A 24,399-nucleotide genomic window follows, 5' to 3' on the forward strand; every position below is an offset into this window, starting at 1 on the left:
TTTTTTTTTGTTTGTTTTTTTTTAGGCACACCATTAATTTAGAACCAGCTAATAATTTTTTTTTTTTTAATTTTTGGTAAAGATGGGGTTTTGCCATGTTGCCCAGGCTGGTGACATACTACTGAGCCTAGCCTTCATCTTTCTTTAGGCGAGAGAACGCTCAGCTTTTGGAGAAGGCATGGTCAGAAGTGGCAAAGATATGTTTTTGCTGGCGTATAAGTTTCTTAAATCAAAAACATGAGTTTTGTTTTTATTGAGACAGTCTGGCTCTGTTGCCCAGGCTGGAGTGCAATGGTGCCATCTTGGCTCACTGCAGCCTCCACCTCCCAGGTTCAAATGATTCTCCTGCCTCAGCCTCCTGAGTAGCTGGGACTACAGGCACCTGCCACCATCCCAGGCTAATTTTTCTATTTTTAGTAGAGGCGGGTTTTTACAGTGTTCGCCAAGCTGGTCTCAAACTCCTGACCTGAAGTGATACACCTGGCCTCAAAAACTTGAGTTTTAAAAGGTAACTATACTGTGCCCTTCCTCATGTCATGAGTATTTATCATCATTAATTCCCATTAAGACAATATACATCTTAATGGAGATGAATGAGCCCATGGCCATGTGTCAGTTCATGGATTACAGATCTGTGGAGGGATGCTGTCATTTGGGTTGGAACCTCTTCTATGCCTTCCCCTGGCACTGTTATCCTGGTCTCTTTCCTGTCTCTATCCTCTCTAAGAGCAAGCTTGAGGGGAAAGAACCCAAATTATTTGTTTGAGCCTCCCACCTAAAATGGTGCTTCGTCAAGTAAATGTGCTAGGAAAAGAAAGATGTCCCAAGTCTCAAGTAGTATAAAGAGATTAACACTGCTTTCTTTCTCAGTAAATGAGAAAGGGGAAGGCAATAAACATAGTCGAGCTACTACTGTGGGCTAGGACCTAAAGCTCTAACCACATACCACCTTGATAGAACTCAGATCTGGGGCTCAGACTCCCTACCCTCAGAAGGACATAATTAAGCTGAGAGTTCAGCCCCTGCCCCCTGGGATACTTAGGTTTGACTTTGTCTGTGACACTTAAGACATGGATCACAGAGCAAGTAAAACTACACCGGCATTCCCCCAGCTATCTATGAAAACAAAACTAAACTTCTGGAAGAATCCGAGAAACCCAATGAGACTGAATACTTCATCTTTTCTATGACAGGTATGCTAGAGCCACATAATTTCAATTCTATATCTATATGGGATGATAAACGCTCTATAAAATATTCTATGGTAAAAATTTGGGCTACCATTTTACTGTTTTATTAGATTACAATTTTGTTAATAATAAAATGGTGGCCAATATGCTACCTTGCAAGTGATCTCAGCTCAAGGTTTAGGGATGGCAAAAAGCATCTCTCCACACAAAGAGGCTAATTGCAAGATTTATGTTTGCTACTATTAGAAAATGACACTTTGGGTTCCTGTGCCACACTCCCCTGGTATCTTTTTTTTTTCTGAGATGGAGTCTTGCTCTCTTGCCAGACTGGAGGGCAGTGGCATGATTTCGGCTCGCTGCAACCTCCACCTCCCAGGCTTAAGCAACTGTCCTGCCTCAGCCTCCTGAGTAGCTGGGACTACAGGCATGTGCCACTACGCCACAGTAATTTTTGTATTTTTAGTAGTGACAAGGTTTCACCATGTTGGCCAGGAAGCTCTTGATCCGCTCACCTCGGCATCCTAAAATGCTGCGATTACAGGTGTGAGCCACCACACATGGCCAACAATTCCCTGATTCTTAAAGTCACTGTAGACAGCATAGGACCAAACAGACTTTATGAGCCCTGATTACAGTTAATCCATGTGCATGAACTTGGGTCTTGCCCAGAGTATCTAATACTATCTTTTCCTTGTTCCAGGTTCTTTCTGATGTATTTGATTAATAAAGATGAAACAGAACACACCGGTCAGGTGAGAAATAAAATGCCTTCAAAGAATCATACACCCGTGTTAGATCTCCCCTGCCTAAATCATGAGACTGAGTAGGGCACAGGCTATCTGAAATAGACAGACGACCCCATTAAGCCCACGTATGCATTTTTCCATCACCTTTTTGTGACTTAACAAACACTGACATTTTCTAAATGCTTATAGCTACCGCTTCAGACTAAAATAGCTAGAGGTGGGGAGAACATAACAGAAAAAGACAATGAGAAATGGCGTGGGTGGCTGTAACAAAGAGCAGGAAAGTCGGAGTACAACGGAGTGAGAGACAGCCTAAGAAGGATAACAGCCTCCTGTGTGGGGGACACGGAGCGGGAGCGTGGAGGTGTGCATGTGAGAGGATGTGTCAGATTTTGTAACTAAATGTAAAAAACGTAGTGGTAGAGAACAGGGGAGGAAAAAGTCAGTTACCAAATATTCAAACATCATTGGCTTTGTAAGAAAACTTCGCAGCTCACTCACTGAATGGGAGAGGTAGCTGGTTTCCAGATCTGGATTTAGCGAGCAGTAAACGTTCCCTCATGCATTCCTCCATCTTCCTCCAATGGCATGCAATCAGCTTACTGCTAAATTTTTAAGCATTTTTAGTGGCAAACATTGATTGGGGCAAGGGGGGTGGTTTCCCCTTCCCTGCCAGCAGAGTATGTCAGGCAGACATGGCTTCTTCCTCCCCAAACAGCCTGTGCTGGGAATAGAACAAGAATGAATGAGCAGGTTTGGCCTCATATAAATTCACATCAGTCTTCCTAAAGGGAGCCACAAAGAGCAAAAACACACTGGGTTTTAGCTTACTGTGGTTTAAAAATAAGCACCCGTTGTGCACATTATTTCAGGAATCTTATGTCTGGAAAATGTACCAAGAAAGGTGTTGGGATTTCTTCCCAGCCGGTGATTGCTTTCGTAAACAATATGAAGATCAGCTTGGATAATCTGAATGAAAGAAGTGCCACAATTCTGGACAGTCAACTTCCAATGAAATAAAGTCCTCCTGTTACAGATCTGCAACATATTTGAAATGTGACATTTTCTAAATACCTCCCTTAAAAAAAAAAAAGTTTGCTGAAAATCTGTGCTATTTTGAAATTGATTTGGCTTTTTGTGCCTAATGGACATACATACACTGTGGGAACCTGTCAAAATGTTTAAGGAGGATGGCAAGGAATCAAATAATCTCTAGTGAAATGCCTGCGAGTTTTTCAGTTCTAAGGTATCTAATTTGTTGGGAATGGTAGCATTAAGGAAAGGGCTACAGAAGTATGAAGTCTTGAATGTGTAATACCTGAAATTTTAAACACTTGAATGTCATATGATGGTATCAACTTGTGACTCATAGGGTCTGAACTACAAAAAATAATTTTAACTGAGTCTAATTTTTCCCATGGTACTTGCTACTGACTGTATCCAGAAAAGCTTTAAGCAGTTAAAGAAACAGAAAAAACCCGACACTTTGTCGACAGTGAAATCTCGATTAAGTGCCTTAAAACCTCTTTAGATATAGCTATGCAAGTTTTTTATGTTTGTGTTCCAGAAGGACAGTTCCATTAATTAGTGGTGATCTTGTCTTACTTTATGAAACTGCACTGGAAGGTTATTCATATAATTTTTTTTTTTTTTAGTAACAGCTGTCAACTGCTGTTGTTAGAAGAAAAGTACTGTACTGAAAATTCAGAAAAAAAATCTCAACCTTATGCCAAAATTGAGTAATGCTTATGGTCCCTTGTAAGTAGTGGAGCTGCTATGTTTAGGTGAATCTCCTCAAATAAAACAAAGTGCCCACTGCAATAAAGTAATACATACCAATCCATGGTTTGGCCTCTTGGAATGCATCACTTCTGGCTGATTCCACAACCACTCCGTGACTGCTGGGGAAGGGGACATGAGACAGATTGCCCAGGGCCCCACACAAGAACGAAAAACCGGACAGACCAGCATTTGTTTATTTTGACCAAATGCATGCCTTGTTTGCATCTATTCTCTTAATCAGCGGCAGCACCTGCTATGCTGTAAACACTGCAAAGGCAGCAGCTAGAAACAAGGGCCACAGTACGCCCTGTCCTTGAGGAAATCTATTAGATTACTAAGCCAGAAAAACAAATGCAACAAGCTGCTTCAAGGTGTTCTTTCAGATGTCACACACAGAGGTAGGCATTGCATTTGCTGCTGTGAGCATAATGGAACGCACTAGCTTGGGGCATGCCTGTAAACTGGCTGTTCCTGAAGGACAGCCTTATGCCCACCTGCCCTTAGAAGGCAACCAAGATTTGCTTCAGGCACTTCTTCCCCCCTTTTAGGAAATCATGCTGTCCAACCAGTCTTCCAGCTCTTCCTCAGTAACATTTTTGGATGTTCTTGGTTGGTCAGGTTCCATGTTCTTTTCCTCAGTCACAGATGGTTCTGCACAAACTGGGGAAATAAAAGCAATGTTAACACCCTCAGATGAGTCCTACAATTGAGGGTAAAGCTTCCCTCAGGTTTGTTCCCAGGTATAATTCAGCCCTAATTATTACTTTCCTTACAACAAGGGGAAACATTCTCATTATTATTACTCCCTAAGATGATACAGCAATATCTAAACAATAAAACCTGGGTAGAGGATTTGCTCTTTATTCTGAAGCAGAACTTCACAGCCTGCTAGTTTTTGTTGTTGTTGTTGTTTCTTTGTTAAGACCAACAGCTCAGTTTTACTATTCTTGCAGCAGTCCTTGAAAATTAAAGGATCTCAAATGCAATAGATGGATGTGGCAATCTCCTTGGGCCGCTCTACATCAAATAGGCCACCATCTCACAGGACATGCAAAAATTAGAATGTGGTGTTGTTCTGTCAAAAAATAAGATTGAAATAGCAAGAAAAACGTGAAGAGTTGGCCTGTCACTGCTGAAAAGCTGAAGGCTACAGGTATCCTAATGCCTTTTCATAGCAGAAGTTCCATTTGCAGCCCCAGGTTTCTACTGCAATGGGGCAGGTAGCAGCTTTGGAAGCTCGGTGTGTCGAGTGAGAGAAGGTTGTCAGAAAGGTCAGCTCAGGGGGAAGCAGGGATGTGAGCACAGAAACAGCTGTCAGTGGACAGCACGGGATCAATGTCAGACACCGAGAGAGATGTGTAAGGATGTGATGCAGGTGGGCTGTTCTCGGAAAAACACCAGAATCAAGATGGATGGGCAATAAAATGAAAGCCATACCTTCTTCCTCCTGGACCACCTCCCCATCTTTCTTGGATTTCCGGTCCTGAGATGTCTGATCCGGTAAGGTGTTATCTCCCTCTTTTATAGGTGCATCTAAGTTAAGCAACAGATCTAGTTCCTCTTCCAAACGGTCTCCTGCTGACTGCAGTGGGGAAGTGGGTTTCTGAGAATCGACTGAAGGACCTGGTCTTGGGTTGTCTTTGCCCAGCGACCCAGGGCAGCCAGTAGCAGCAGATTTCAGCTCCCTTCCTTCAGGCCCCAAGGGCCACTTTAACTGCATCCCTAATCCCTTGCCATCATCAGTTCTCTTTGGTTTCACCTGAGGAAGCTCTAAAGGAACTGTGGTCTGAAAGAGAAGCATAAAAACTGAGTTTAAAATGTGAGTCTTGCCATATTGGCTTAAGTAAACACAGAGGAGGCTAAAAGAAGCCATCACATTTTGCAACATAGGAAACTCACTTCAGATAGTTCACAAAGTGGCTCCTTTTCAGGCCCTGGTTGGCACCCTTCCTAACAACTGGTGTAAATGTGGGAGGCCTCACTGAAACATGCCAGCACTGTGCCTCCCACTCTCCCTACCTCGGCCTTGTGCTAATAACTAGCTCAGACTTGGAATTAAAAGATCTGTGTCTTCCTAGCCCTGGCCTGAGAACTTCCACTACCAGAGGTCTATTTGGCCGTAAACTTAAATCTGTAATGAGACGTGAACATCTGTAAAAAGTCACCAAGAAGTAATTAGCAAATCACCTCTGTTCATTGTATTTATGTGCACTAATATAAAGGTGCAGGAACAAATTCACCAAGAACAGTCTCTTAGCAACATCAAGTAGAAAATGCCAGACAAGAAAGAAAAGACACTATTTGATTATTTTTGTAAAAAGTTCAAAAACAGGCAAACTACAATATTAGAAGTCAGGCGAGTGATCACCTTTTAGGGAAGAGAGTGACTTGGAGAATGTATGAATGGTAGCTTCTGGGTGCTGACAATATTCTAAGTTTTCTGGTTTTTTTTTTTTTTTTGAGACAGAGTTTCACTCTTGTTGCCCAAGCTGGAGTGCAATGGCATAATCTTGGCTCACGGCAACCTCCACCTCCCAGGTTCAAGTGATTATCCTGCCTCAGCCTGTTGAGTAGCTGGGATTTACAGGCATGAGCCACCATGCCTGGCTAATTTTGTATTTTTAGTAAAGAAGGGGTTTCTCCACATTGGTCAGACTGGTCACGAACTCCCGACCTCAGGTGATCTGCCTGCCTCGGCCTCCCAAAGTGCTGGGATTACAGGTGTGAGCCACTGTACTCAGTCTATTCGGATGCTCATTCAATGGTTATACTTAAATGTGCACTTTTCTGAATCTATGTCATACTTTAATAAAAGTTAAAAACTCCCCCGCTGATTGTAATATAAGGTTACAATCTAAGGCTGAGAATCAGTGCTCTCACGGGAAGGCTCCAGGGACTAGCAAGGCCTCAGAGTGGGCAGGTTCAGAAGTTCAACCTCTACTAGGGGTCCTGACGTCTTATTTTTACATAAACAAACATCCTGAGCAGGCATGTAAGACAGTATGGCTTTATATACAAATAGGAATAAACATCCAGCATAGTCAGTTGTACAGGGCAAGCTGGGACATGATCCTCTGGGACACCGTCCTCTATTCTAATCTTAGAGACATTTAATTGGTCTGCAGTAGGTGTCTGGTCTTGTTTGTTTTTAACTCCCCAAGTGATTCTAATATGCTAACAAGGTAGAGAATACTGCTCTACAGCATGGCTGGGGGAGAAATTTTTTTAGGTTATTTAGCCAGGATTTTAAAGTCACGTAATTATTTAATAGCTTTACTCCGGCGCCTGCCACTGACATGACACCCTTCACTGTCAAACACTCACAACCACCTCCTCTCCGTCCTGAGTCCTGAAGCCTTTAGCTCAGCATTTCCCTGGTGAGTTCTGCTCAACATTCCTCAACATGTGAGATTAAACCAAGCACTTCAGAACTTTGAACCTCACTGAACATCAACAGAAAAGCCACCAGTACTCTCCCAGACACCCCCAAAAGTTTCCAAAGAACCCCCAGGGCAATCTCCCATCAGAGGCAAATGCAATTCTTTCTAGTTCTCTACCCTGTCTCTAACTGTCCTCCATCCCTTAACTCTGCCTGCTGCCCCAAATTTTAGACTAGTAAATGCAATGGAAACAGCAAACAGGTGGGTGACCAATGCATTGCTAAGCTCAAGCCTAGCATCACATTCAGCCACAGAAGGAATTTGATCATTTCGGTTGCCAGGATTCTATTTAAAATCAGTACTTCCCAGGGTTTCACTTCCCAGGGTTTCATCATGCCAGAATTAAATTTTGAAGCTCTTCATGGCATAGTCTTCGGGCCTCCCCCTCTCTTACTTCACCAGTTATCACGTGTCATCCTGTTACCTCCTGATTTTCTTTTGTTGTTGTTATTGTTTTTAAACAGGGTCTCGCTCTGTTGCCCAGGCTGAAGTGCAATGGTGTGATCTCGGCTCACCACAACTTCCACCTCCCGAGTTCAAGCGATTCTCCTACCTCAGCCTCCCAAGTAGCTGGGACTACAGGCGTACACCACCACGCCCAGCTAATTTTTTTTACTTTTAGTAGAGACAAGGCTTCACCATGATAGTCAGGCTGGTCTCAAACTCCCGACCTTGTGATCCGCCCTCCTCGGCCTCCCAAAGTGCTGAGATTATAGGTGTGACCCACCACACCTGGCCTCTGAATTTCCATTTCTAGGCCGTAATCCTGAACTGTAAAGTTCTACATCCAACTGACTATAATGTCCACCTGGTTATCTCAGAGGCACAAACTCATAATGTCCACATCTCACCCTTCCTGATACTATCTACCACTGAGTTGCACAATCTAGGAAAACCTTGAATTTTTTCTTGACCACTCTCTCCCCACTTCCAACATATGACCAAATCCTGTTAATCGTACCTCTGAAACACCTCTCAAGTACAGCCCTCTTCTCTGCCACCTCCACCATCATTACTGTAGTCCAAGCTACAGTACCACTCACCTGCACCCGTGCAACAGCCTGCACCTGTGCCTCCCTCACCTGCTCTGCAAATGTGTACGTGCGCAAGCAGACTTACCCCACAATTCACTCCAATCCGTTTTCTCCACGCGAGCAGCAGTAGCAGCACTGTCTGTTAATGCAGAGTTGACAGGGTCTTTCTCCTTTAAATTCCAGCTCCTATATCCTTATGTTTTAGACCTCAGCCCATCTATCACTGCCTCAGAAAAGCCATTCCTAACCACACCACACCAGAACCTGATTAACTCTCAGAGCACGCTGCACTTCATAGGATGTATTACAATTTGTATATGTTTGTGTGACTATTTGATTAATATCCTTCCCAACAGATTAAGTTCCGGGAAGGCAGGAGCATTTCTATCTGCTCACCACTCCGTCCTTAGGACTGAACACAGAGTGCAGTGCAGAAATGTTTTCAGTACAATAGCCTGACTTTCTATTTCACATTTCACTCAATTCCACTGCATTTGATCCTTTAAAATGTTTCAAATATAAAATGTAAAAAGGTAACTTCAAACACTTTTTGGATTCTCCTTTAAACTATAAAATGTCCCCTTGATATGAAACCCTCAGTTTTACAAAAGGAAGCTGAGACTGAGACATCCTGCTGAGGGAAGCTTCTCCCTTTTTTTTCTTCTCCTGCCCTAATCCACCTGCTTCAAGAGGGCTTCAGAATTTTTACCTGGATCAGCTCAGCAGCAACATTGAGTCGGAGGGAGAGAGGCAGCTCTTGAAGGGCTCGAACCAATAACTCACTATCCACATAAAATGCTGAATTCTATATATAAAAAGAAAAGAAAATGTCAGGTGATGATCAAGTATGACCTTTTGGAAATAAAAGAAGAAACTGCAAATAACCCACTGGAGATTTGGCTAGGAATAAGTCACACCACACATCACACCTGATGTGTAATAGTTTCTGCATCTCCACATTATGATCAGTAAAACCAAAGCTACCTTCTTGGGCCACAGCTCACGCTGTCAGAGCAGCAACAGGGCCGTGATCACCCTCCTATCAAAACTGTCCAGGCCTGGCATGGTGCCTCATGCCTGTAATTTCAGCACATTGGGAGGCTATGGCGGGTGGATCATCTGTGGTTAGGAGACCAGCCTGGCCAACATGGTGAAGCCCTGTCTCTACTATAAATACAAAAAATTAACCAGGCATGGTAGCTGACGCCTGAAATCCCAGCTACTCGGGAGGCTGAGGCAGGAGAATTGCTTGAACCCAGGATGCAGAGGTTGTAGTGAGTCGAGACTGCGCCACTGCACTCTAGCCTGGGCGACAAGAGTGAAACTCCATATCAAAAAAAAAAAAAAAAAAAAAAAAAAAAGCTGTACAGTAACCTGGAAACTGTAGAGGCTTTTGCAATGACTGACAAGCTGAAAGAAACACAAGCATTTAATGAAATCTAACCTGATCCGTTTCCTAAAGTCAGACTGCTGGTCTCAGACAGAAAAGGAAAGGGCTGTTTTGTCAGTGAGATGGGGCTGACGGGTGGTGTGAAGGTTGCAAAGGAGCCGGTGAAATACGTAGAGAATGGAAACTTAGCCTCCCTAGCTAGTGGCACCCTGCGTAAGGCCAACACCGAAAGCTTCCTTTTATTTCTATGAATGGGAAAGGAGTTAAAGTCAGGTCAATGCAGTGACCTCACAAATTGACACTATGTGAGAAAACATTCCAGGTAATCTCATGGTCCCTAACACCTCTTTCTAGGTGTCCCAGCACCCAAGAGAAGCAAAAAACTAAAATTTGGTCACAACGACCTCACATACAGAGGCAAACACCACTAACCACCTAGTCAGCCAAGGATTGTCACAGGTCCAGCTAGGACCATGTCTTATCCTATAATCTCTGACTCCAAATGGAAGAAAACCCAGAGGTCACCGAGCTTAATCCCTACTTCAGTGCAGGGCTGTCTCCAGTCCATGAGTTTATAAAGACCAGACATGGAGACACATTTCTAGTAGACTCAAACAGAGCCCTGCCACTAAATCTAGACCCCCCTCTCACCACAAATCCACACGACAGCAGTACATGGGGAACCAAAGGAATGACTTGGCTTGTCAATGGCCCATTTGAAATTGTCCAGAGATGATGAGCTCTTAGCAACAAATGTGACCCCTGGCCCTGGAAAAAAGGAAGCTGCATCTAAAAAATATACTGTATTGGCCAGCATGGGGACTTATGCCTGTAATCCCAACGCTTTGGGAGGCCAAGGTGAGAGGACTGCTTGAGCTAGAGTTCAAGACTAGCCTGGGCAACATAATGAGACCCTGTCTCTGCATATAAAAATAAAAAATCTAAACTAAAAAAATTATATATAGTGTATTTAAGAAAGCACATGGAAGATAACAAAGACTTGTGGCCAAGTCGTTGCTCTCAAATTTGCAAAAATCCTCTCAGCCCACTAGAAAGTTGTGATACGGACTGCTTAATTCATGGGGAAAGTCTCCACAATACAAACTGGAAATCTCACCCTTTCCATAGCCAAGTGTCTGCAAAGTCATATTGTGTAAATAACCTTCTCTGAGTTTATAAAAGAAGGATAACTTGAGGTCGGGCATGGTGGCTCACGCCTGTAATCCCTGCACTTTGAGGGGCTGAGGCAGGCATATCACAAGGTCAGGAGTTCAAGACCAGCCTGGCCAATATGGTGAAACCCTGTCTCTACTAAAATACAAAAATCAGCCAGGCATGGTGGCACATGCCTGTAGTCCCAGCTACTTGGGAGGCTGAGGCAGTAGAATCACTTGAACCCGGGAGGCGGAGGTTGCAGTGAGCCAAGATTGCGTCACTGCACTCCAGCCTGGATGAAAGAGCAAGACTCCGTCTCAAAAAAAAAAAAAAAAAAAAGAAGAAGAAGAAGGAGAACTTGACCTCTGCCTGGCAGATCAGTCCCAAGTCCTCTCTTGGGTCTCTGGATAAGGACCACTGAGATGGGCTGGGTCTAGCTACAAATGTCCCAACTTCCTCTGCTCTCTTTTGCATCATATGCAACATGACTGCAAGGCATATTATAAACAAGGAAAAGTTTATGAGACCAAACAAAGGCACAGAGAATGGCCTGGCTGTGTTTACGATCAGTACTTTGAACAAATGAAGTTCATCTGTGTCCCCTATTGGAATGTCTTCTTCTTCCACATTTCTAATTCCCGCCCATCACCCAATACCCAGCTGACAGTACACTACCTCCAGAATGCCTTTGCACCTCCAATCACAGTGGTTTCCCCTCATCTCCTTGCAGGAGTCCTGCAGCTGAGAATCTCCCACTAAATGCCACTTTTGTGGCCTGGCACAGTGGCTCATACCTGTAATCCCAGCACTTTGGGAGACGAAGACGGGCCGATCATTTGAGGTCAGGAGTTTGAGACTATCCTGGCCAACATGGTGAAACCCTGTCTCTACTAGAAATACAAAAAATTTAGCCAGGTATGGTGGCATACACCTGTAATCCCAGCTACTCAGGAGGCTGAGGCAGGAGAATCGCTTGAACCGGGAGGCGGAGGTTTCAGTGAGCCAAGATCGTGCCACTGCACTCCAGCCTGGGGGTCAGAACAAGACTCCATCTCAAAAAAAAAAAAAAAAACCTACTTAATAAGCTTTCTTTTTTTGGTAGAAGGCCTTAGATATAAAGTTAGCTAAAGTGAACTGCTTTTAAATACTAAACTGTGGAGTTTAAAAATAGGTTTAATCGGAATAATAACAGTAAATCAGCATTTTCTACGTGTTTTAAAATATTCAGTGCATTATTTTTGCCTGGGTAACCCAGCTCCCATGTCAACCTGGTCAACCCTGGCGGCCACTTACAGTTGGAATAAAGGGCCTGGCCTATAGCATCTGGCCACAGGCAAGAGCAGACAACCCCCACTAAGGATGCTAAGAGGCGGCATGTAGAGAGAAAGGAGACATGCCAATGCTGGGAGAGGGAGCCAGTCCTGGCTGTCAGGACAACGCCTTTCTGTCCCACTTCTCTGCCATCAGTGTGCACAGGATCCTGTCTGTGTGGTGGGAATCTGCAAGCCTGAAGGTGTCTCTCTGTCCAGGAACCTTAGACTCTGATTCTCAGTATCTGTATAAAGGCACCCTCTTTAGTGAGAAAAGAACCTGCTATACACTTCACTTTGCAGTTAAAAAAATATAGCCTTTAATCAGACCTTTACATCCTCCCCAGAATCTGCAGCATTTACTGTCCATTCGCATCTGGGGCCCAGGGACCACATGTACACAGTATGGTGGAGTAAAACGCTGGGCAGATTTTTAAGATACAGGTTCACAGGCCTTACTCACAGAACTAGACTCACTGGGAGGGGTAGGGGAAGCAGTGAATCTGTGACTTTAAAAGTCAGGCCCTCAGGAATGACCACATAGCGCTCAGCACCCAGCAGATGCTCAAGGAAGGCCTACTGCATAAGTCACCATGTCAATAGAAATTTCACCTAGAATTTAAAAAGCCTAGGTCATTTAAAAAATAATAAATCTGTTCACCCAAAAAAATTACCTTCCCACCCATCCCCTCTTTACATGGTGCCCACCCTATCCAAAGGAAAGGTATGAGAATCCCACTCTTGGATCTAAGGGACCGATGCCCCTGTGGTCATGCCGGCCAACAAAGCTAGATCAGAGCACCGTGACTTCCAGCCTGTGTCCCTTCACCCTGCACATCAGCCACAGAGCAATGAACGCCAAGGCCAAGCTGTGACGCCCGGTCCCTCTCTGGCCAGGATTCCCTTGAGGATTTCCAACATGTTCCCCTATCAAACTCCTACTTCCTTTAACTGCAAAGACAAACCATATTTCTTCTTTTCCTCTCTCTCTCTTTTTTTTTTTTTTGAGATGGAGTCTTGCTCTGTTGTCCAGGCTGGAGTGCAGTGGCATGATTTCAGCTCGCTGCAACCCCCCTTTCTTAGTTCAAGGCATTCTCCTGCCTCAGCCTCTCAAGTAGCTAGAATTACAGAAGTGTACCACTACACCCAGCTAGTTTTTGTATTTTTAGTAGAGAGGGTTTCACCATGTTGGCCAGGCTGGTCTTGAAACTCCTGACCTCAGGCAATTTGCCCACCTCGCCCTCCCAAAGTGCTGGGATTATAGGCATGAGCCATCCCCGCCTCTAACCTCTCATCTCATCTTATTGTCTTGCATTACTGGTCACACTGAGGACATGGGATGCCATAAGGAACAACAACAAATCACATGTATGTGTAATAAATATCTCTCTGAAGTTTTTCTCTCTCATCAACAAGAAAGAAAATTTAGTGAGGAGGTAAGTAAGACAGGACATCGTTCTGATGGGGAAAAGATTTCAGTTTCAGTCATGTACTATCAACACCTCCAAATCTAACTGTTCAAAATCAAACTTAACTTCTTTCTGCTCTTATTTCCTTCCATTAATGGCATCACCACCCACCTAGTTACTTAAGCTAGAAAGCACAGTGCCACTGCAAATCTTTCTTGTCCTTGTATCTCACATCTGGCCAGTGTCCACAGTTGACCCCATCCTCCACTCAAGTCCTGTCTATGAGTCACCCGTGTCCCACACTCACTGCCTGCACCCCTAGGGCTCTTGTCGTTTCCCATTCGTTCAACATCACATCCTCCTACTCGGTTTCCCTGCCTCTAACCTCTCATCTCATCCGTTCAGTCTCTCCCCATCCTTCCCAATACTGCTGAAGTTAAATCTAACCATTTCCATGTTCTTGCTCAACAAAACTTGGTTAAAAAATAATATTAGTAACAAAAGAGCTAATTTTGAGTGTTTCATATGCATCAGGAACTGCACTCAAGGGCTTCTTATTTATTATCTAATTTAGTCCTTTTTACAACTCTGAGTTATATTTTGTTATTAGCTCCATTTTACAGGTGAAGCAACAGAGAAGGGAAATAGTCTCCCCAGGTCTTGGATCTAGCATTCACACTCAGGTCTGAAACTGCTGGTACTAACTAGCTCAGACCTACCACTGAGGCCTCCTCTTCTGGGAATACTACACTCTGGCCTCACCCTTCTCTGAGCATAACCTGGTTTTCCTGATCTTACCATTTTCATATTGTTTCCACAAATAGGACCTACCAGAGTCACACTCATCCACCAAGACCCATTCAAATGATCTCTTCCCCATGGTACTGATTCTAATCACTTCCAGTCCAAAGTAGCTGTCTCTCACAGTATTGTTAATTCATTTATCACACCCCTTGTTTTAAGTTGTATTCTTTTGCATGTATCAGGTAAATATCTACTGAGCATCTACCATACCACAGGTCAGCCAGTGTGCCCAGGGAAGGGGCCTAGAGCAATGAACAGCATGGACTCTCCCTCATTCACTTTGAATAAGCTCCATTTAATAAAAACATCTCATGAACAAGTGCTCTATGTTTTGATGAATGACGAAGGTTAGAATTACTTCAAACTCTCAAGCTACTTGAAATATTCTTTGGTAATCAATGTGGTTCAAAAGGAGATAAAATGCAAATTGTTCGGCTTCCACCATATTCCTCAACGATCTATCTTCCATGCGTCCTAGAATACCAAACAGTACCTGAGGCGTATGCCCAGACTGAAGCCAAGACAAATGTTTGTAATTCCCCCCTTTTTCTACGGCATATGTAACACACTCTTTGTAAAGTGCCAGGCAGTCATTTGCTAAGAGACTCCCCTCGTCGTAATCTGTATGAGTTGAAGGCCATCCCAAACAAGTGAGCCTAAAACTGGCCCAGAGATCAAACGAGCCACCTACAGCACATAAGCTGATCTGGGAGCAGAACAGGGAGGAGAGCGCCTATGGGCTCCTGGCCTACAGCTTCAGCCCCACCCGGAAGCTGTGGGCAGATGGTAATCAGTTTATCAGACAGTATGCTCTAGCCCTGGATTTGGGGAACATGTGACAAGCCACCACTATGTCCCTGTGCATCCTAAAAAGGGGACAATACCTGTCATTCCTTTTATGAGAAGAATTAGTGAAAGGAAGATTATTAGTGGAAAATAATCAGAACTCCTTGGGAAGAAAATATTAAACACACACAAAGAAAATAAAACATTTAGAGGTTAGATTTGCTAAAAGACTTCTAGAATATTTGCCCTTATTTTATACTTCTATTCTCCTAATTGCAGGAGAAGTGCTATTTAAAGATATAAGGTTAAGGTTTTCTCAACCTAACACCAAAAACAGTGAGAGAGAGAACTAATTTTCAACTCTAAAGGGAATTGTCAGAGTGGCAAAGGAAGAAAGTCAAAAGGCAAAGTAATCCACTCTGTGAAAATCACGGCTATCAAGTTTCTACCTCAAGACCCAGTCCTAGTGTGCTGCATAATTCACTCAGATGGCCAGGTAGAAAGGTGAACTCCAGCTTCAGGGACCTGTGTCATTTCAGCCCCTGACAATTGTTTGAAAAATTTAGCTGAGAATAAACTGTGTAAGAATTACTACTCTTTTCTACATGAAGACTCTATCACAACAAGAATGTAAAAGGTGTCAGCCTTCAACCTGAAGAAAAGTCAGTCCACACTTAAGACACACTTTTTTTTCTTTTTTGAGACCGAGTCTCACTCTGTCGCCAGGCTGGAGTGCAGTGGCGCCATCTCAGCTCACAGCCATCTCCGCCTCCCACATTCAAGGGATTCTCCTGCCTCGGCCTCCTGAGTAGCAGAGACTACAGGTGCGCGCCACCATGCCCAGCTAATTTTTTGTATTTTTAGTAGAGATGGGGTTTCGCCATGTTAGCCTGGATGGTTTCCATCTCCTGACCTCATGATCTTCCCGCCCCCGCCTCTGCCTCCCAAAGTTCTGGGATGACAGGCATGAGCCACCATGTCCAACGAACAAACTCTTTGTCTTACCTGTTTCGGACAAGAAGCTTCACTATCCCATTCTTTCTCCTCAGCAAATCGGAACTGTGAGAAGGAGTCCCCTAGGAATAGAAAAAGAAAAAAAAATTATGCAAAAGCCAAAGGAAACTCTCAGCTCTCTAAATTTCCCTGTTAGAGCAAAAGTGCCATTTCTGAAGCGCTCAAACTCAAAGAGACAAGGGTAAAACTGGAACATACCTCCAACTCCATCATTTCCAAAAATACAAAACACACAGATCATAACATTAACACCTGGTAAGATCAAATGCGATGCAAGAGGACCAAGAAAAAAGGATAAAATCACTACTCTTAGTCATTGGAAATCAATTTCATTCCTCAAAACTTATGACATAGAACCAGGCGTGGTGGCTCACGTCTGTAATCCCAGCACTTTGGGAGGCTGGGTTGAGTGGACTGCCTGAGGTCACGAGTTTGAGAGCAGCTGGCCAACATAGTGAAACCCCATCTGTATTAAAAATACAAATATTAGCCAGGTGTGGTGGTATGTGCCTGTAATCCCAGCTACTTAGGAGGCTGAGGCAGGAGAATCGCTTGAATCAGGGAGGTGAAGGTTACAGTAAGCCGAGACTGCGCCACTGCACTCTAGCCTGGCAACAGAGGGCGACTCCGTCTAAAAAAGAAAAAAAATTATGACCTAGGCCAGGTACAGTGGCTCATGCCTATAATCCCAGCACTCTGGGAGGCTGAAGCAGGTGCATCACTTGAGGTCAGGAGTTCAGGACCACAATGGGCAATATGGTGAAACACTGTCTCTACTAAAATGCAAAAATTAGCTGGGCATGGTGGCACATGCCTACAATCCCAGCTACTCGGGAGGCTGAGGGAGGAGAATTGCTTTAACCCGGGAGGCAGAGGTTGCAGTGAGTCAAGATCATGCCACTGTTCTCCAGCCTGGGCGACGCATGAGACCCTGTCTCAAAAAAAATTATGACAGGCCGGGCGTGGTGGCTCACGCCTGTAATCCCAGCACTTTGGAAGGCGGAGGTGGGCGGATCACGAGGTCAAGAGATCGAGACGATCGTGGCCAACATGGTGAAACTCCGTCTCTACTAAAAATACAAAAAATAGCCGAGCATGGTGGCACATGCCTGTGGTCCCAGCTACTTGGGAGGCTGAGGTGGAAGAATCGCTTGAACCCAGGAGGCGGTGCAGTGAGCACAGATTGCGCCACTGCACTCCAGCCGAGCGACAGAGCAAGACTCCATCTCAAAAAAAAGAAAAAAATTTATGACATAAAGGCTCTGAATAATATAATAAGGCCTTGTATGTATTTGTGGGTATGTATGTGTAGGTGTGCATAACATAACAGACTTAAACTGTCTCTATGAGAAGAGTTATCAACCTCTATTGTCACTACAAAAATTACCTGGTGAGAATGTCAAATATATTTTGATAGGTGTCTTGCTTTATAAGTATCAATGTAATACTAATTTTTAAAAAGCATTATTAAATAAGACCATGAAAAAAGGAATTCTAAAATATAGCAGTCATACAAATCATAGTCACTGGTGTAAGCAGGCAGAAATTAATCACAAAACTAAAAAAAAACCTGTAATTTAAAAAAATTTAAATTCCTTCCCACATGACTTTTTGATCAGAAAAAAATAGAACTCAAACTGTAAAATCAGAATACAGAAAAGAGTAATAAATTAATATAAACCAATCCATAAGAAGTAGGTGTTGTTCTCAGGGGAAAAGTTAAAGTCAAATACTTTCATTACTAAGCAAAGAAAGAACTTGAAGAAGAAATAAAGAAGTTTTATAAAGTTTCCTAACTTCCTAAAAAGCCAGAGAAGCTGATGAAAAGAACCAACAGAGTATTGGGTTTGTTTTTATTTAAAGAAACAAACACACCAATCCTCTTATCTAAATAACCGAAAGCCAGGATTGTGTTTAAAAATATAAACTAACACCATGGTGGTCTAACATTTTCTTTTAAAAGAGCAACCAATGCAATTAGAGAAAAGGATGAATTAAGAGGTATCGACACTGAAAAGCAGGGGACGATATGATAATCTGAAGAAACAATGCTGTGTGTCTGGAATACCAAAGGAATGAGTGAAAGGATTCAGAAAGGTGGCTCAGTTAGAAAACTTACATTAAAAAATAAATGGCTCTGTCATATACAAACCAAATCCAGTTAGAAAACAAAATGGGGCCGGGTGCAGTGGCTCACGCCTGTAATCCCAACACTTTGGGTGGCCGAGGTGAGTGGATCACATGAGGTCAGGAGTTCAAGACCAGCCTGACCAACATAGTAAAACCTCATCTCTACTAGAAATACAAAAATTAGCCAGGCGTGGTGGTGCATGCCTGTGGTCCCAACTACTCAGGAGATTGAGGTACAAGAATTACTTCAACCTGGGAGGCAGAGGCTGCAGTGAGTCAAGATTGCGCCACTGCACTCCAGCCTGGGTGACAGAGTAAGACTTTGTCTCAAACAAATAAATAACAAAATGGAAGAATATATCTCATTCATAATAGCAATAACATACAAAAATTCCTATGAATGAATCAGGAATAAACAGTTATTAAAAGAAACTTTGAAAAATAAAACTAACAAGGAAGACAAAAAACAGTATCAAGATACCAATTTCACCTAATGAGATCTACAAATTCAATATTCAATCCCAAGAAGATTTTCAGTTTGTCCAAATTACTCAAATTCATTTTTTAAAATATATGAAATGAAGATATGCTTTTTAAAAGGGTAAAGAAGTTGTCTTATTGATTTAAAAAAAAATGTATTGAAAAGTCTCAATAAATAAAATGGATAGCCAGTGGTTAAAAAAAATAAGAACAGAAGAGTGTCTAGAAACAGACTCAGCTATATGGATACTTAGATATTGTAAGAGCAGCAGATGATACCTGTGGAGAGATCACTTTAACAGTGTTAAAGCAACTGACCAGCTATATGAGAAATTAGGCTAGTTCCCAATATCTCATTTCTCAGGTGTAAAACATATTCTGTATGAATCAGATATTTAAATGTTTACAAAAAAGGAAATGATAACACTATTACAAGAAAGCAGGGATGAATCTATTATTATCTGGAAGTGGGAGGGCAAATTTTGGCTACTGAAAAAATTTTAATACATAAAAATAAAAAATTTTTGGGTAACAAATTATAAACAAACTCAAAAGATGACAGACTGAGAAGAAACATTTGTAGCACATATTATTGATAAAGAATCAATTAGAATAAAGCAACCCAGTAGGAAAATAGGAAAAGGGAAGAATATATGAAATATGATTGCTAATATAGATATAAAGTAAATAACAGATGTATGAATTTAAAATCCAATAGATTTTTAAAAACTGACCAAATTGCTAAGTGCCTTATTCAGTGCTGCTATGGCATTCCTGTACTTCTATATTAGAAATGATCATAGGATTTCACAGATTAATATATATAATTGGTATAAGATTCAGTAATGTAAATGCGGCATACTATATATACTTATTTTTAATATCTGAATATTCACTTATAAATATAGGTAAAATTCCAACAATGACTATCTCATTCCACCAGTCTTCTTGCTGAGAATGAAGAACCACACCCTGCTAGCCAAAAGTCTTATCTGAAGACATGAGAGCTACCAAGGCAGTGAGAACTTGGATGAAATTCCTGGAGAAAAGGGAAGCATACAAGGAGGTTAGGCTAACATTTAGGGCTGCTTATCCTCCTAAGGCATTTATCAATTTTCAAAAGGTGGCAAAGAGAGCCTAAAAAACTGAGCATAAAGTGACAACCCAGGAGGTTGTAAAGCTGCTGGTCTGCTAGTCTTACAGCACTAGATGGACAAAAACTGGAGTTCAGGGCCCATGGATGAGGAATAGTCTTGGAAAACCAAGGGTTTCAGGTGGGACCTCCTGATGACTGCATCCTATAAGCAGGAGTACACTAGGAATTGACCAGCCCTCTCCAAGTCAGAGGTCCAGCTGTGAGTCAGGTCAACCTCTGATTCTGCCTACAAACAAAAGTAGATCATTTTTGGAGGAAAATGGTACTATCAATAACCTCCAATGATCTTGACAATTTTTAATATAAAGAAGAAAATGTAGGAGAAAAATGAGTTACCTAAATAAAACACATTTTTTTTCCAGTAATAAAACTTCAAAACAACATAATTTAAAGAAGGCTTTAAAAAATCCTTACAGATAAAGCATATAGAGGCTTATTTTATTTTATTTTAGTGGAGATAGAGCCTCACTCTATCACCTTGGCTGGAGTACAGTGGCACAATCAGAGCTCACTGCAGCCTAAAACTCCTAGACTCAAGTGATCTCCCCATCTCAGCCTCCCAAGTAGCTGGGACTATAGGCACACACCACCATGCTCAGCTAAATTATTATTATTAATATTATTTTTGTAGAGATGGGGTATCACTATATTGACCAGGCTGGTCTCAAACTCCTGGCCTCAAGCAATTGTACCACCTCAACCTCCCAAAAAGCTAGGATTATAGGTATCAGCCACTGCACATGGCCTAGAGGCTACTTTTATCATATTATTATGTTTTAGATGAGCTCTCACTCTGTCACCCAGACTGGAGTGCAGGGGCACAATCATAGCTCACTGCAGCCATAATCTCTGAGGCTCAAGTGATTTTCCTGGCTAACTTTAAGTAAGAAACTGGGTAAAATGACCACTATAGAATACCGACCACTCTAATTCTCCCACTGAAGATCAAAGTGTACAAACCTGTCGAAACTATGAATCCTAGAACTAAAAGCCTTTCTGGAAAACATATTACCAAAATTCTTCTGAGTTACACTGTTACACACACACACAAAGTATGGTGATTTACCAAATGTGCTACTTTTGTATCTCATATACCAGACATTTGGACATGCATGGACAATCAGAAACCCACTTTAAGTAAGATAGCATGGGGCATTCACAGCACATTCAATTCTGCGCCAGCTTTATTCATTTTCCAGAAGAGCTCCTGGTCTTTCAAATACTAAAGACAAGGTGAATCTGACTAAGAAGTATAGAAGATAAATCAGAAAACAACAGTGACAGCCAAATGCGGTTGACAATGGAACAAACATGGAGAAGTTTGAGAGTCTTAGGAGTCATAAGTCTCAATAGCTGTGTGTCCAGAATTAATTACAACATAGTGAAAGGAACAGAACTAGAAAGAACTAGGAAGCTCAAAGGGAGTATACCACTGTCTTCCCTCTTCTTTAATTAAAGACTAATTGTATGACTTATAAAAGATTGTAGAACTGCCTTGTTGCAATACAATATCCTCAAACAAGATGGAAGAGCAGCTAGTCCCTGTTACACAGCCTGCTTAAAAAACAATACAATCCCATCATGTGTTACTACTTTGTAGGTAAGAATACCAAATATTAGGTCTACAAAATCCAATGACTGCTTATTACGAAGGTAGTTTAGTTACTGGAATATGTTTAAAAGGGGGGAGGGGGTAGCAAAACCGATGTACATGAAGAGTTCACATTTTCCTTACATGATAAAAAGCCTCATTTCATTCCATTCCAGCAACAGTATTGAAGTTGGTATGCATGCAATCAAAGCCGAGACACAGAAGATATTGACACAATTTTGTTGTGTTTTGACAGTCAACTACATTGCTCTATTGCCACATTTCTAGAGCCAAAATTAATATGAGAATTTTAAATCAAGTAATTGAGTGAAGAAGCAAAAAAGTTGGAAAATTAGAAGTAAGGCCAGGTGTACAATGGCTTACACCGCTAATCTCAGCACTTGGGGAGGCTGAGGTGGGGGGATCGATTGTGGCCAGGAATTCAAGATCAGCCTGGGCAACAAAATAAGAACTCATAGCTATTAAAAAAAAAAAAAAAAAAAAAAATCACACAGGCATGGTAGCCTACGCCTATAGTCTGAGCTACCCAGGAGGCTGAGGCGGGAGATGGCTTAAGCCCAAGGGTTTGAGGCTGCAGTGGAGCTGAGATCATTGCCACTGCATTCCACCCTGGGTGACAGAACAAGATTTAAGACTCCTGTCTCAAACAAACAAACAAAAAAAAAAAAAAAAGAGAGAAGAAAAAAAAAAGTTGGAAAATTAGAAGAAACGTTACCCGTGCTTCTTAAAATTCACAAAAAGTACTTTTCAAGCAAGTAGTCCATTTTACAACTCTAGGACTGCACCATGAAACTCATGTCCATCAAATGAACCTCCAAGGGTGGGGGTTGATGAGGAGATAAAGTCCTTACCTAGTCAGTTACTGTTTGAGAAGACACGCAGCTTAGTGGCTGAGGAACAACATTACCACCCTCAGTACTCTATTCTGCCAGAGCTAGGCAAACAACATCTGTTCCTCTACCCACCTCTGTGAAAGATGAGGTGGGCAGAGGAACAAGTTGTTTGGCTAGCAGCTTTAGTATTGCAAAGATATAGTACAGTGTATGGTGACTACAGTAATAATCGAATAGCTGACAGTGGTCAGAAATCAGTATGCCCATTTGTCTAACTCTGGCTACTAAAATTTTCATGTCTTCCTTAATTTCAGTTTTTTTTCTTTGTATTCCAGTAGTCCATTTTACAACAATGATATTTAGCTTTAGCTTCAGCCAAATATTGATTATTTGGCCAAAATGTGTTTTAGTGAACCACAATATTCAATCAGTGGCACTCCATTTGCTAAGTCTATGTACTGACACAGAAAGATACCCATTATCTCAACTGCTACATGATAAAAGCAAGCTTCAGTATAGTATAAATTATACACACACACACACACACACACACAAAGACATACAAGTATACATGTCACAAAAAATACTAATTTATGCATAGAAATTAGTCAAATTAATTAAGACCTATTTTTTAAATGATTATCTCTCAGAATGTGAGATTGAAGGAGGCTTTTCCTTTTGGCACAATTTATTTTCCAGTTGAGTCATCCTTTGTGAACAACAAAAAATGAAAAAAAATCTGGAGAAAAATCTGAATTTTCTTGAGGGCAGGGACCTTCTCAGAATATATTTGAGACAAAATATTCAGAGACTTCAAAAGTTGGAACTGCAGATATCATTCATTCTAACTCTCACTTTATAGAGTTATGAAGAACCTTAGCTGTATCAATGTTCAATGGTCTAACCAAGACCACATGGCCATTTAATAGCTCGACACCAAGACTCTTGGCTCATAGCATTTGTTCTTCTATTTTATTTTTTTAACTTTGCTTCTCCAAAAGACAACCTGGCATTGATTTCTCTCAAACTCCTGGGCTCAAGGGATCCTCCTCCCATACCCTCCCTCCCAAGTAGCTGAAAATACAGGTGCATGCCACTGTGCCCAGATAGCACGTATAATAAATTATTAAGTAAAAAAGCTATTTTTCTCCACTGTTTCTGCTAGGCTTCTTGGCTGTCTTAAGTTCCCCAGAAAAAAAAACAAATGCTCAATAAATATTTTATGATTCTTGGCATACTAATAATTGATTTGTTGACATGTTTGAAGACATGGAAGTCCAAACTAAGAAATAAAGAATTCCTCTTTTTACGAAACCACCTCAGGAATTTCCTAAAATGATGCTTATAGTACTTTTAAAAATAAACAATCTTTCTTATAGAACTCTAAGTATTCTAATAACGATAGTATTCGTGAAATAAAGGTGACATACCAATCCCATCACTGTATATATAATATCCAGGATTTTCACTCTGCCTGACTTCCCAAACTGGTCTAACACATGTCTTATGGTCAGTGGCAAGGCGGACACTAAACTTGCTAGAATTCCTCAGTAATAATATGCTTTCAAAAAACTTACCATCTAGTCATAGATAATACAGCTGCCAATTTTAAGCTTACCCTTTCGGCCCCATCAACAAACAAAGAGCTTTCAGTCAAGCAAAAGCACTTAACATAAAGCTGTCCAGTGAGAATTCAGGGGTTACAGTAGACAATCTTCACCCAGGCAGAAAGAAACCTGCAAAGACTTTCAGAATGAATACGGATCAGGCATATGTGAAGAGTGGATGTCGAAGATGGAAAATCTGCCCAAGCCCACCACCCAGTTCTGATAATTTGGTAGTAGCAATTTCCAGAACTCATTCATCCTGGCTATTTGGATCTTTTAACCATATAATTGACCTGGATCTTTGTGGTGTCTCCTTTAGGAAACAACTCAGTAAATCAGAGGAAGGTGAGACCAATTCTGGATAAGTACTTCAATTTAAAGTCCATTCTCCTGGCTTCTCATCATGATCATCTTCCTTTATTTATTCCAGAGCCTTTAGAACATGCCCTCAGCCAGGACACCAAGTCACTGAAAAACCACAAAAACGAACTTTATAGGCCAAAAAAGGCTGAGAAGATCCT

The 24,399-nt window shown here is 41.9% G+C and overlaps 2 protein-coding genes across 14 annotated transcripts in view; one reads left to right on the forward strand and one right to left on the reverse strand.

Annotated features, from left to right (window-relative positions):
• Positions 1 to 3,781, forward strand: part of RYR3 (ryanodine receptor 3) — a 553,391-nt gene extending 549,610 nt beyond the window's left edge. For all 13 annotated transcript variants that reach the window (XM_032261324.1, XM_032261337.1, XM_032261330.1 and 10 more), the window contains 2 exons: positions 1,891 to 1,942; positions 2,809 to 3,781. In XM_032261324.1, the coding sequence (XP_032117215.1) occupies positions 1,891 to 1,942; positions 2,809 to 2,904 (148 nt within the window). In that variant the 3' untranslated portion in view covers positions 2,905 to 3,781. The remainder of the gene's footprint in view (positions 1 to 1,890; positions 1,943 to 2,808) is intronic.
• Positions 2,757 to 24,399, reverse strand: part of AVEN (apoptosis and caspase activation inhibitor) — a 167,559-nt gene continuing 145,916 nt past the window's right edge. The window contains exons 3-7 of the mRNA XM_032261342.1: positions 16,052 to 16,122; positions 8,902 to 8,997; positions 5,156 to 5,504; positions 3,773 to 4,378; positions 2,757 to 2,974 (exon numbers count right to left, since the gene is read on the reverse strand). Of these exons, the coding sequence (XP_032117233.1) occupies positions 4,263 to 4,378; positions 5,156 to 5,504; positions 8,902 to 8,997; positions 16,052 to 16,122 (632 nt within the window). The 3' untranslated portion in view covers positions 2,757 to 2,974; positions 3,773 to 4,262. The remainder of the gene's footprint in view (positions 2,975 to 3,772; positions 4,379 to 5,155; positions 5,505 to 8,901; positions 8,998 to 16,051; positions 16,123 to 24,399) is intronic.

Source organism: Sapajus apella, unplaced genomic scaffold (genome assembly GCF_009761245.1).
Source record: "Sapajus apella isolate SASKATOON/1434 unplaced genomic scaffold, GSC_monkey_1.0 scaffold122, whole genome shotgun sequence".
NCBI classification, from domain to species: domain Eukaryota; kingdom Metazoa; phylum Chordata; class Mammalia; order Primates; family Cebidae; genus Sapajus; species Sapajus apella.